Raw genomic sequence first — 13,331 nt, 5'->3', positions numbered from 1 at the left:
TGGAAAGATTGCCTAGTGTTTTATGGGTCTGAACCTATTCACCTGCTGCAGCTGCCCGAGGCAGTGTGATGCAGGTGTTGCTATGCAATTAGAGGAGATGGTTTTACCCTTACAGTCTACAATTACAGTTGCTATTTTTTCTAAACAAGACTTGCATTAGTTAGTTTTCATCCCAAGCAGCTAGTAGATTTTCTTCAGACTTCCAGTTATTAGAGACATGACTTTGTTCCTGAAGAGAACAGATCCTACCTGCCTGCAGCTTTTACATTTGTCACATTTATGTATACACATAACTCCATTTATTTTTTTTTTAATGAATTTTCAGGGAAAGCAGCCAAAATACGCTGCCAGTCCACAGTGCTGGAGTCAGGTGCAAGGACAGGTTCTGCGCGAGTCCTGTCCTTGCCATGATTCAGTGAGGAAATAGCTGTCAAACAAAAGTTTGGCAATTTCAAGATAAATGTGAATTCTTGTGTCTTGGATTTTGCCATGTTTTAACAGTTTTTCCCATGGTCCTGCTGGCCAAATGGCCACAACTTGATGGAGGTGGAAAGCCTGTCAGAGCGTGCTATCAATGTCTGTGTGCATCTGCAAGCTGTCGCTTCTGTGGTCCAGTCTCCTCCCCAGTATATAAGACACAGGTGAAGAGGAAGGCTGATGTGATTTTTATATATATATATTTTTTTTTTATATGAAAATTCTTTTCACATATTTTATAGCTGTTCTATGTGACCAACTGTTCATATTGGTGCATATCATATGAAAAAACTTGTCACCGGCAGTGCTAGCCCCACCAATGTGTCTCCTTCTTATAGCGGGGCTCTTGCTGCTCTAAAGTCTTTCTGTAACAGCAGCAATTCCCAACACTGGGAAGTGGCTTCCTCCAAAACTGCACACTAAGCACTGACTGCCTGCCAACAGAGGCTGCTGGAGAAGTTGCACTGGGCTTGGGAGCATTTAGCTTGCTGTACTGCAGAATAAATGTTTGATAACACACATACACAAAATACAGCATGTGGAGATTACTTCCGGTCAAGTCTGTCAGCCAGTATCAAACCTATGTGAGAAACATTCCCTGGTTGTTAGAATAAGAGAGGTGCCACTTAAAGTGTTCCAAATTCCTATATAAAGGAGATTTGGGGGACTTAACTACTTCATTAGCAGAAAAGGGCTTGGAATTGGTTAAAATATACTACAGTGGAAAAGCATGCAGCTATGATTGCAAAACTAATCCTTGCTCCTGATGAGGCAGTGGAAAATACAGCGTGATTTGCTTTAGCTGCACTTCACCAAAAGCCGGATGTTTGGGTTTTTAGCTACCTAGCAGAAGATTTCAGTTCCCCTTTTAAACAGCACTATCCACTCATAGCTATCGTCACACTTTCAATTTTTGTTTTCTTTTAAGCTGGACAGCAATGTTTGAAACCTCCTCTGTTTTCTGTATCAAAATTAACGGTGCAGGGAAGTCTGGTTTTTAGCTTTGGCCAGAGTGTTACGCTGATAAATCATGCACAAGTCCTTTTGGCAGGGTTTTAGCACCACACCTGAATGGGCCAAGTATCTGCAGGGCTTTTTTCAACTTGACATTTTTCCATTGTCCTGCACACCGGGGATGAGGGCTTGATATCAGCCCTGCCCCGAAAGCACAGACGGGAGCAGCTCTGCCCTGCCTTGCGCTAGCGAAGGTACGCAACTCAATACTGCACTTAAAGCACATCTGGCATCGTTTGATCTGCATTGTTCTGTGGGTGAACTTTGCACGTGAGACGTTAGAGCCTAGGAGCAGTGTGGTGCCAAACGTGCATGACAGCGCTTTCAGCTTAATAAATACACGAGTGGTAGCTCTCATGCTCACATTTCTCTTGCACTGAGTGTAACAGCAGCTTTGCGCCTGGCTGTGTCCCTTGTGTGTGAGAATCAATATGTGATTCTTCCCCACAGTAGATGAAGCAACTTTGTTTTCAGGAGACAATTTGATCCGTAGGGTCACTTTTTCAAAGGCGAGGTGTAAGTTTTACCCAAGACTTTTTCAGTTGGACTGATTTCAGGAATTGTAGGTAGAGATGTGACTCCTTTACCATATGCCACTTTTCATGATTTCATCTCCTGGAGGAACTTTCCTTTGCCCTCCAGTAAGGCTTAGTTTGCCATAAAGCTCACAGGCATGAACATCACAGCTGCTTGTATAAAACAGCTGCGCTACCCTCAAAATCTGGTGAAACCTGCAGCCTTGCTTCAAAACTGATTACAGTAGTCTTCCACTAATTTAGATGTGTCCAGGGTTCAGAACCGGATATCACGTGTTTCCCTAATAACACTTTAAGGAAATGAAATTAACATCTATCAAGAATAAGCTTGGGAAGAGCCACATGGCACTAAAAATTCTGGAAAATTTGTGTCTTAGGACACAATAGTTCACACACCAAAACCAGCTCACCTTGTGGGAATGGAGAACTTCAAAGTGAATGCATTAAAAAGTGATTAAGTGATGGAACTAGAGTGCGAGGTACGGAGTAAAATTACAAACAGAGGTCTTTTTTTGAACAGTTCCTCCAAAGGCTTTTGTCAGTAACAGGGAAGTGACCATTTCATTTTCATAAGAGAAAGATTTCCAAGCATGACACATTTTTCATTAAAAACTCTGTTATGGACCTTTTGTGATTCAGATGCTAAGACACCTCTCCAAACTCCCTTAGGTACATGCAGCTCCAGTGTGAAGTAAAAGGGAATGGAGTCAGTGAAGCCCACTGTGGGAGCAGCCTTCAGTTACAGACAGGGGATGGAGCAATGCGTTTTTTCCAATATAGAGACAATAAGCTGAAATATGCTTGGTGTCACCTTGGGGAGAAATAAGTCATCTTGGTTGGATTGTCCTAGGTTTGTATCTTATTCACAAAACAATCTTTTCTCCTCAGTCAAGGAATAAATTCTGAATATTGGGGGGTTTCCTTACCCTGTTATTCAATTCACGCTTGAAATGTTGACTGGACAGTGTTTAGCTTCAAATTTTCCCTAACTAATTGGTTTGAAACCAAGACTGTTGGTCTCTCGAAGATTTGCACTACACAAAGGACTATGCAGGTACCATGCAGCAAAGGCTGGGAAACAGCGCCGAGAGGCAAGGGCAGCAACTGCAAATCATAAACATTTCATACAATGAGCTCCATGAAGCTCTTCACCAGCACTTCAGAGCTTGAACAGCAGGCAATAGGTTGTCTCAGAAGCTGCTGTGATTTTTGAATCATTTGTTTTTCTTATCTGTGATCTGAAAGCAGTATGAGAATCAGAGCCAGAGAGACACTAGACCCATTGATGCTTCTTGAGCTGCCTGCCCTATTCTTGTGAAACTCTACAGAACTTCTGCAAGTTTAAAAGAGCCTTCAGAATGCTAGACTGGAGAAGCAAATCTTTATTCCCAGCCAGGTTTTTGACACCCTCATGGATGCTGAGTAACACTTTCCCTGAAATGGTCTTCTTCTCCAGGGAGGAGCCAGGGCTGGCCAAGGCTGATATGAAGGCACAGGATTAGCAGGTCTTGAAGAAGAGCATGTTGAGCTTTTTCAATATTATCCCTGCTAAAACTGACCCTTGTATCTAACCCCTAGATGAATGTATCTAGAGGAAGATCTAGAAGAATAATGCAGTGGGGGTTTCAGGTATCTTTCTATCTGTAGCTGATGAAAGAGCTTTCTTCCTCCCATCCCTAAAGCAAAGACCACCCATGAGGATCTGTAATAACAAGAAAGGTGTCCTCACTGGACAGCATTTAAGTCAACAGAACAGATCTTGTCCACGGTGCAAGCTGCTGGGAGCTCCTGCTCCCCAGGGGCAATACAACTTTAGACATCTAGGATGGCTTTCCCATCTCAGCATGACTCCACGGTCCCTGCTGGTGAGCAGGACACTCACTCACCTCCTTGCTGTCCTACAGCTGAGAGACCAGCATGCAGGCAGTTCAGCTCCTTTACCTGAGAAAGCTGTAGAAGAAGCACTAGATGAACTCCACCCCAACCTGCCCACCCACAAGTTTCAGTGGTCCATCTGGGCTATTTGTCCTCCACTAAACCCTCCATCATGAGCTTTCCATCACCTGAAACCTGCATTACACTGAACAGCATCAGATCATGGGCTGCAGGATGAAAACGTGGATAAAATTTGTGAATTTTATTCTGACAAACCATATCCCTACAGCTGTTGTTGTTCCAGCTCCTCCACAGCCATTAATACTGGGTGTGATCCTTTCACCAGAGGTTTCCAAGGCACAAAAGGTGAGAAGATGTGCTATTTCATGAGGTGGAGGCAGAAAGAAGGTGAAGTAACTTGTGTACATTGTCTAAGCAAATCATCTGCAGAATGGAGCTGAGTACCCTGATGCTCTGAAGCTGCCTCTCCCATCACATTCATCTCATCCTCAAGACCATGTGAAATGCTTATATGTAGTTTAAAAATCCTCAGGCCACAGTCAATTAAGCCCTTCAGAAAAGATGGGGGGCTAAGAACATGGGAGGAATTAAGGTAGTTAAGAAGATCTCTGAAGGAGTGTGAGAGCCATGGCAGGAGCTGGGAAGGAAGAAGGAGGGAGCAGAGACAGCAGGAACCACTGGCTGATGCTGCTGAAGTGTCATCTTAATTATCCCTGGCAAAAGAACAGTGATTAACATCAATGACTGTGGACAACCTTTATGTAATTACTCATTAACATTTCTAAAATTGCACCTAGCTGCTACAGCAATACATGCTTTATAGATTCATCATGTTGAAGTCCAGAAAGAATCATTAGATCGTCTATGCAGACCTCTGTGCCTTGCCAGCCGCTATTACACTGCAGAATTAGCGCCGGAGGTGGCTCAGCTGCCTTTGCTTGGCTTTCACATACTTTCCAGAAAGGGCATCTGGGGATACCAAGTCATGGACAATCTACCCCATCCCTTGACACGTTGTTCTAAATTGGGATCACTCCCCTGCCCCATCCCCAGGTTAAAATCTGTGCTGGCTGTCTTTCATTTTTGTTTATGGACATAGTACCCACAGCCTGGCAGGGCTGGATGGGGACGGGAATACTCCATCCCCATCTCCTCTGTGTGGGAAGAGAGAAGGCAGCTGAATTAGAGGCTTCTGCTTTGTCCATCCGTGCTCCTGCTTCAGACACAAGTCCAACCTGCCAAAGGCTGCCATCAGCCAAGAACATTAACAGAAGTCCTGTGAATAATAATTTCAAATAATGGATACATTAGAGGAAATTGTGTCCTGCTTGCAAATGTCCTGCAAGCAGTAAAATGGAACTAAGCTTCCAGCTACACAATTCATGGCAAGCCACTGCCTCTGCTAGGTTTTACAAGAGGAAAAGGACATCATTTTTCTCCTCTACTGATTTCAGAGACTAGTTCCAATTAGATTTAACCCAGTAAAGCCTGCTTCTTCTCCAAAAGGAAGGAAAACCCTAAATTTTCATGTCAGTCTTCAGAGCAGGGAGAACATGACAGTCGACACCTTCCTTGGTTAAATCTTTGCAGGGGACTCTTTAGAGGGGACATTACAAAAATCCTCAGTCCTTAAGGGGAAGGGAAAAAAAAATAGTCAAGCAAAACATCTCAGGAAAGACAAAACCACCTCATCTAACCAAAGAATATAAATAAAACCAATCTGTATCACAGTTGCTAAGTAACTCCCAGAGCAATGTGCAATTGATATTAACTCTGGCCAGATCTGAACCAACATCCAGGGGGCAGAGGGCCTGTAATTTGGTTACTACACACAACACCCAAGGGAGACTAAGGTCCCTGGGAGCATCCTCTCTTCCACTATTTGTCCTGTGTTGCTGTTCACGAGATTCAAAGAGCCTACCAAGAAGCAGCCTGCACACCACAGGAATGATGTGTGGCTCAGGAATTAAAACAATAATGTTTCTGCTTTCACAGCTGAAGCACCATGCAATTATCCCAGTATCCACAACACACAAGGGAAAGTCAGAAAGGAGAGTACCTATAGTGAGATTGACTACCTTGAGTGATCTCTCGTGCCTGAGGTGGCACTTGGGGAAACAACTCTTAGGTAGCTCCCCAGCAGGAAATGAGAGCTGGGAACAAAATTGGAGCCTTGAAGGATTTACAGAACCAAAGCAGCCACTTGCAATCCTATGGGGAGCAGCAGGCACACAACACTCCCACTCCTGGCCCTGATGCTGCCAGCCAGGTGGGCATAAGGAAAGGGGTGTTCAAGGAGGAGGAGGGAGCATGGGATAGAATTTTACTGAGAACTAGAGAAAAAGTTTTGGATGAGCATAACAGTTTGGATCTCAGAAATAATCAATAGTCTTTGTGCAAGTGAAGAATTTTGTTCCCAGCAGTTTCACAGGGAGCTTGAGGGGGGGATTACATATTTACAGTTTCCCATTTGAAAGACTTTTAGCAGGTTTACCTCAAACATATGGATCCTATTTTGATTCTTTTGTTTTAGCACTTAATGCTTATGAAATCTCCAGTTAATGACATCCATGCCTAAATCCTGTTTCTTTTTAAAGCAGAATGTCTACTAAAGGTCCATGTTCATACTTACCACTTCTCAAATACAGCAATGAAAGTTTTAAGAGGCTTGTTACCTACTGCGTCTGGGACAGGGAAACGATAGAATAACGGAATTCGACAAACAGGGGTTTAGGTTAAAGCCTTGCTAGCCCAGTCCTAAAGGAAAGCAACCTCACCAGCACCAGGGCGGTGCTCAGACGGAGAACGCGGCCCCTCCCTCCGCAGCCTCTTGCTGACCCGCGGCCGCGGGAGATGACGGCGCCCCTCTGGCGCAGCCCGGATGGGCGAACCCCGAGGCACCCACTGCCCAGGAGCGCGGAGCAGGGCGCGCACGTTACCGGGTTCCGCTAATCCCCCTGAGCCTTTGATTGCCCTGCACGGGGGACGAGCCTACTCACTTCAAAAGAGCGTGGGAAATCGTGATTAAAAGGCTTTTCTCCCCCGTTGGGATCGACACCTTCTTTGAAGCCCTTCCAAGCGACAATGCAAACGCACCCACCGCCAAAGGACCGTATCTATATTTTAAGTGACTTTAATTTCTCTTTCCCTCCTTCTTGCTCTCTCTCCCCCTCCTCTCCTTTCAATTTTGGAAACACCTGGTAAGTTGTAAAATGATTTACGAAGTGAAAGTGTTAAATGAGGCCACCAGCTGTAAGACTGACAGAGCTTTATGAGTTTTATTAGGTGCCCTATTATGGAAAATAAACTTTAATCCATCCATAAAAACAGAATCTGAAAAACATATTTGCCCTTGTAGTCTGGAACACTGAAGGTATTCTTGTGAGACGCTGGGCTTTAAAGAGATTAATTTTATTGAGACAGACACAATACACCGGTAGGACTTTGATACAGAGTCCGTGAATAGCTGCCTGTACACCCAGGGCTATTTTTCATAGGGCCGAGACACGTTTAGGCACACACCTTTTGGACATACAGTAAATTTCTGGCTTGGTGGCAGACGCCTGCCAATTTCATTAACGGGTATTTAATTGGAATTTTATAGCTGAGGGAGGATCTTTTGGGGACGGAGAGGTGATCTCAGGTAGCGATTCTTCTTTTTTACGTTTTTGTTTGTTTGCTTGTTTTGTTTTGTTTTGTTTTAGTATTACGACAATGACGTGGCCTCCAGACTGATGTCTTGTAGATGTTTTAAGGTGTAAGCAAGAGGTAAATCCTGCTGGAAGTGAATAACACGGGCGCGTTGCTGTTTAGGGCAGAGAAGCTTCAGCGACACTGTGAGTCCGTTGCGCGGCCCTGCGCGGCCCTTCACCCACAAAGGCAGAGCTGCGGACAGAGACTTCGAGAGCTGTAGAGCGATCAAAGCCTTGAACTTTCTGTCGCCTTGAATTTTCTGTCGCCTTGAATTCTCTACAACCTGCCCTTCAAAAATTTAAGTTAGAACCTCACACGTGGTTGTTCCCATGCAGGCGGGGGACGTATATATCAAATCCAAATCAAATTCATCCCCATGAAGTTTTTTGACATATGGGGTACATCCAGATCTATGATTTATTTGTGTGATTTGAAGCATAACCCCCGGCGCGCTGCGTGTGCTGGGCTGGTAAACTAATATCTGACCACCTTGTTGCTAAATGCCATCTTCAGCCGGCACTACCTGAAACTCTCCGTGACGGACAGCTCTTTCATTGTGTAATTTCATGCCATAAACTCATGTGTCCGCCAGCCTGTGTTTCACAAGCTGGGTTTTTACAGACCTCGTTTAGAGGGACCATGCTGCTCCCATGTAAAAAGTTCATGCGGTTTTGTGAAAAATTGCTTAAAAATAAAAACAAAACAAAACAAACCCAAAAGGTGTACCGGAGGGGGAACGCTCCGTATTTCGGAGCTTTTCACCCCCCCGGGTCTCTACGGGGGATTGGCGGCACCCGGGATGCAGGAGGATGTGGGAGATGCTGGGGACCGGAGACAGCGCCCGGCGGCGTGGACCGCAGGTTCCAGCAGGTCCGTCCTCCCCTCTGCGCGGCCTTACGCAGGAGCGGGAGCTGAGACACCCAATAATTCATTAGCAGGGATGAATTGCCAGCCGTGGCCCCGAGCTGGTGGGGATGAGCCAGTGATTATATTTAAATTTGCTATAATTGATTTGGGGAAGAGCTGCAGTGACAAGGATTAATTGATCAGCAAATTTATTGGAGAAATAAATCCCGCATTTATCGAAAAGCCGGCGTTTCGCTGCCGGGGCGGCAATTGGGGGTGTGGGGAGAGTGTCCATCCTCGGAACCGGGAAAGGCGCGGGGGCCCCTTGCCCCGTTCCACCCAACGGACCTCCTCTCTCTTCTGCTCGATTCCTCCCCGGTACCGAGGCACTTCTCTCGGGAAGACCCATGCTAATGTCAGATATTGCGCCACCGAATCAAGTTCGTGTTAGAAACCGGTTCCTTGCTCCCTCCCTTCGACATCATCAAGAGCTCTGGGACCTCCCGGCCCAGGAGAGCCCAGCATCTCAACACCCCCACACACACACCCCCCAGCATAAAGCGCTCATCCATCGGAAGTACAAAAGGCCGTTTATTTTCCACCCCAGCGCGCAGGTGGGAGGGTCTGAGGAATAATTTAGCATGCATAAGTAGAGGCTTTTTTTTTTTTTTTATAAATACAATATACAAAAATAAAGACAGTATTGAGATTCCCAGCAGTTTTAACATTCATGACATAAACAGTTTTCCCAATATATAGCAAGAACAAAACATTTCCAATACTCAATAAAAGGAACACGCTTTTCTTGGGGGGGGGGGGAGGGGGGTACGGTAGGGAGAGGGAGGCTCAAGTTTTGTGTGATCCGCAGTCAACAATAACACTGTATGCACCGTAAATCCTCTTCCCTGCCCTGCCTGTGGAGCATCCTTTTCTCCATCCCCCTCCAAGCAGGGAGAAATCGGAAACAGGCCGGAGGGAGCAGGGCTGGTGCTGACCAGGAGCGGTGGGGCTGCCCCCAGGGCCGGACGAGCAGAGGTGCGGAGGAGGCTCACTGGGGCTGCGCCGGGGCTCCGTGCCGGCCCCGGGGCTTCGTGTCCTCCTCGTCCGCCTCGGAGCAGTCGGAGGAATGGTAGGGACAGCATCTCCCGGCTGCTGACACTGTTGCCTCCTCTTCTTCCTCCTCATCTTCCTCGTCCTCGGGCTCGCTGTCGGCCAGCTCCCGCATTCTCCTCCCACCGCTCTTCTCCGGAACGGGCAGCAGAAGGTCCTCATCCCCCTTGTCCTCCCCGCAGCCCCCCTTCTGCTTCTCGGCCTCCTGTGCCGCCTGCTCCTTCGCCTTCTTGCTGCGCTTCCACTTCATGCGCCGGTTCTGGAACCAAATCTTCACCTGGAGGAGATGGGGGACACACAACCCCCCCACTTCATTCACTGTTCCTCCCCCATCTGCCCCGCGGAGCCGGGTGTGGAGGAACTTACCTGAGTCTCGGTGAGCATTAGCGACGTAGCCACCTCGAAGCGCTTTGGCCGGGAGAGGTACTTGTTGATCTTGAACTGGTGCTCCAGCTCCAGCAGCTGCTGGCTGGTGAAGGCCGTGCGCGGCCGGCGGCACTTCCCCAGAAGGTTGGACTGTGCCTGGGCTGAGAAAGGAGAGAAGGAGGGAGAGCAGAGGTGAGCACGGGGAGGCATCCTGCCGCAACCAGGCAACCCTGGGACCGGGGTGAGAGGCATTAAAAACGGTAACAGGGGGGAGATTGAAGAAAGGATGGACAGTTATCCACCAGAGCACGGATCGAGAGAGGGATCTCTGCCAGTCTCTCCGGTTCCGGGGTTTCTCGGCTTGCCGCGTCAGGGGATCCCCCATGGGAACCAAAAAATAAATTAAATTAAATCTTTTAAATAAAGAACAATATGTCTCTTAATTTCCCAAGAGTCTAACAAATGCGAGACAATAAAATGGAGTCAGGAATCATGGCGAAGGGGTACCGGGCTCTCCTGGGAGCAGCAATTTGCTCCATTTAATGCTTTAGTTGAACGTGCCACACTCCCAGCACGCCCATCCCCGTTTAATTAACGGGATTGAAGGCAGGCACTCTTCCACAGGCTAGGAACATTGGGCACCAGCCGCCTGTCTCAGCGCAAATCAACAGTGAGACCTAGGAAGCTATCTTTGAACGGAAGCTTCCGCGTTCAGAAATAGTAATTTAAATAAAGCATTGCATAGGGGGAAAATAAAAAAGAAAAAAAAAGGGGGGGGAGGAGGGGGCAAAGCGAGGGGCACTGCGGAAGGGACTGAGCCCCTTCACGGAGTCCAGACATGGCCAGAGATGATGCGACGTGGAGGCGCTACCGCCCATTTCTCGAAGTATTTGGGCATTTGGGTTTATTTGACTTGGGAAAGAAAAAAAAAAAACAACAACACACCACCAAAAACCCAAAACCCTCCAAAAAATCCCACCAAAACCCAAACCAAACAAATCCATCACCCAAACCAAATATAAAACCAACAACTCCGAAGGGGTGCTTCTCGCCGCCCGGTCGCGTTTGGAAGCAGCTCGCTAAAGCGGGCAGCAGGAGAAAAGGCTAGTGTCCACTTCCCAGCAGCAGCGCCGGGGAGATTTTCTCACAGCAGTGCGATTTTCCGAGGTTCCATTCTCGTTTCTCTCCGGTTATTTATTCCCCCTCTGTATCTTGTTTGAGAGGTAGGGCTCTAACAGCTTTTCTAATTATTTTTTTTTTCCCTCTCTAAATGTTCCAGTCTAAACAGCCCCAATTCGAGAGAAAACAATGGACTTTTTTGTCTGCAAATGTGTGTGCAGAGTACGAGAAGGCGAAAAGGGGAAAAACTTTAAAAAAAAAAAAAAAAAAAAAAGCACCAATCCTTTTCCTGGCACGATTTTCGTAAAACTACACCTCCGGTATTGTTAAATCGGCCATTCCCACAGAGAGCTCACACCTCCGAAAATGATTCTTGCCTAAACCAGATGCACACACAGTCCCCATCGCCGCGAGGCCTAGCGGTCCGCATCGCTTTAGCAGGGACTCCGAGATCGCCTGACTTCCCGCAGCGTTTCAGCCTCCCCTGCTCCCAAACCTAACCCCTTCTCCCCATGTTTATTTCACGGGTATTCATTATCCCCAGGGAACGCGAAGCCACAGATTTTTGGCTAACCTCAGACTCTCCCTACGCCTGCTTGGCCAGAGGAACCTGCCGTAATTATCATAAACCCATTGCCAAGAAAAGAGCAATTCAGAACGGTGGCTGAGTGATGGTGACCCGCGATCCCGCTTTTGGGGTATACATCAAGACCAGGTTTTGGGGAGACACTATGGAGCTTATGCCTATTCCCCACAGCCCCCACATATACCCTCCGCGGCGGCTGCTGCGCCCCGTAGATGGCGAGAAAAGGCGTTTGCAACGGCAGGGAGCGATTTGCTACTTTCTTATTTAACCTGTCCTGAAAAACCGAGCCCACAAGGGCCGCGAATGGTCAGGCGACCCACAGACCTTCCCGCCCCTTCCCATCGCGGAAAGCTATTTCCTCCTTCTAATAAAGCTAAAAGAAATAAACAAATATATATATATATAAAATTATCGAGTGCAATTTAAAGCTGTAGCTTATTTAGGCGGGGGAAAGGAGATATTTTCTTTCCTCTAGGAAGGCAGCAGCTACCGCTGGGTCCCGCACCGGGACAGAAAAGTGAATGGATGCAACTACGGTCAGAGGGAGGCAAATACTCACAGTTGAAGTCGGGCATTTTGGGCAGGATCATGCCGGCGGTGGAGGCCCGCAGCCACTGGTCCAGCTGGAAGGTGCCGGCGCTGAGCTTGATGGGATCGGCGGCGGGGTGCGATGGGTGCGCTCCTTGGACTTGTGAGTAGGAGTAGGAGAGGGCCGGGTGCTGCCCGCCCAGCGCCGAGTACCCGTACACGGGATGCCCGTAGAGGGCTGCCTGCGCAGGCATGCCCGGCCCGCCGGGAGCAGCGGGGTGCAGTCCCAAGGCCATGCCGGCTGCTGAAGCGTGGTGATGCGGATGAGAGCCGGCGCCAGTACCGGGCAGAAAGCCGGGTTTGGGGACTAGGGTGCAGTGAGCAGCCAGGAGGCGCGGTGGAGAGGGGCTGTCAGTGCGCAGGCAGTCGGCGGGGCCACCAGCGGGATGCTCAGAGGAAGATGAAGAGGACGAGGAAGAGGAGGAGGACGGCGGGCTGCCGCTCCCGCTGCTACTGCTGCCGCTCAGTGAGGTGACCAGAGCAAGCGGCGCGCTCTGCCCCGCCGCCGCCGCCTTCGGGGGATCGACAGCCAGCAGAGCGTCGATGCGGAAATTTTTGGATTTTTCCATGGGAGCGCCGGTGGGCTGGGAGGGGAGACGGCGGGCAGCAAGGGGAAAATGACGGCTCGTCGGGCGGCCCTGGGCCGGCCGCGTCTCCCGGCGGCGGCGGCGGCGGGCGGCAGTGCGGTCGTGCTCCGCGGCGCGCCCCTTCAAGGGCCGCAGGCGGTTCCCATTGGGCCGGCGCCGCTGCGGCTTCGCCTGCCATTGGTCCCACTGCCCACCTGTCACGGCGGCCCGCCCCCTTCCACCCCTTCGCCTCTAGGCTCACCCCTGGGGATTCCGGGCAGCGTGTGGGGGTTAGCGGGAGGAGAAGCTCCGGTATGCGGACGGATAGCTGGCTCCTCTCCGAGGGGAGAGTCCTCCCAGCCACAGCACTGGCCTGGCTTTGCGAGCCGAAATGCCTCCCGCCGTGTATTCAATGAGAGTTTTCCACCATGCCCGCACAGGGTAAATACCTGTTAAAAACGCGCCGCCGACCGCTTTTTAACGAGTCGGAAAGAATAAACACTTGTGGGTCAGGGAGTCAAGCCTGCCACCAAC

The 13,331-nt window shown here is 48.9% G+C and overlaps 1 protein-coding gene across 1 annotated transcript; it reads right to left on the bottom strand.

The window, feature by feature from the left end:
- Positions 1 to 9,510: 9,510 nt before the first annotated feature.
- Positions 9,511 to 12,800, bottom strand: MNX1 (motor neuron and pancreas homeobox 1). Its single transcript, XM_009898623.2, has 3 exons — positions 12,203 to 12,800; positions 9,939 to 10,099; positions 9,511 to 9,849 (listed from the first exon to the last, which is right to left on the bottom strand). Exons 1-3 carry the CDS (start codon positions 12,798 to 12,800, stop codon positions 9,511 to 9,513), a joined length of 1,098 nt encoding a protein of 365 aa, XP_009896925.2.
- Positions 12,801 to 13,331: the final 531 nt, after the last annotated feature.

Source organism: Dryobates pubescens, chromosome 21 (genome assembly GCF_014839835.1).
Source record: "Dryobates pubescens isolate bDryPub1 chromosome 21, bDryPub1.pri, whole genome shotgun sequence".
Classification (NCBI taxonomy): domain Eukaryota; kingdom Metazoa; phylum Chordata; class Aves; order Piciformes; family Picidae; genus Dryobates; species Dryobates pubescens.
Note: the sequence above shows the minus strand (reverse complement) of the source record. Positions and strands in the feature narration are given on the sequence as shown.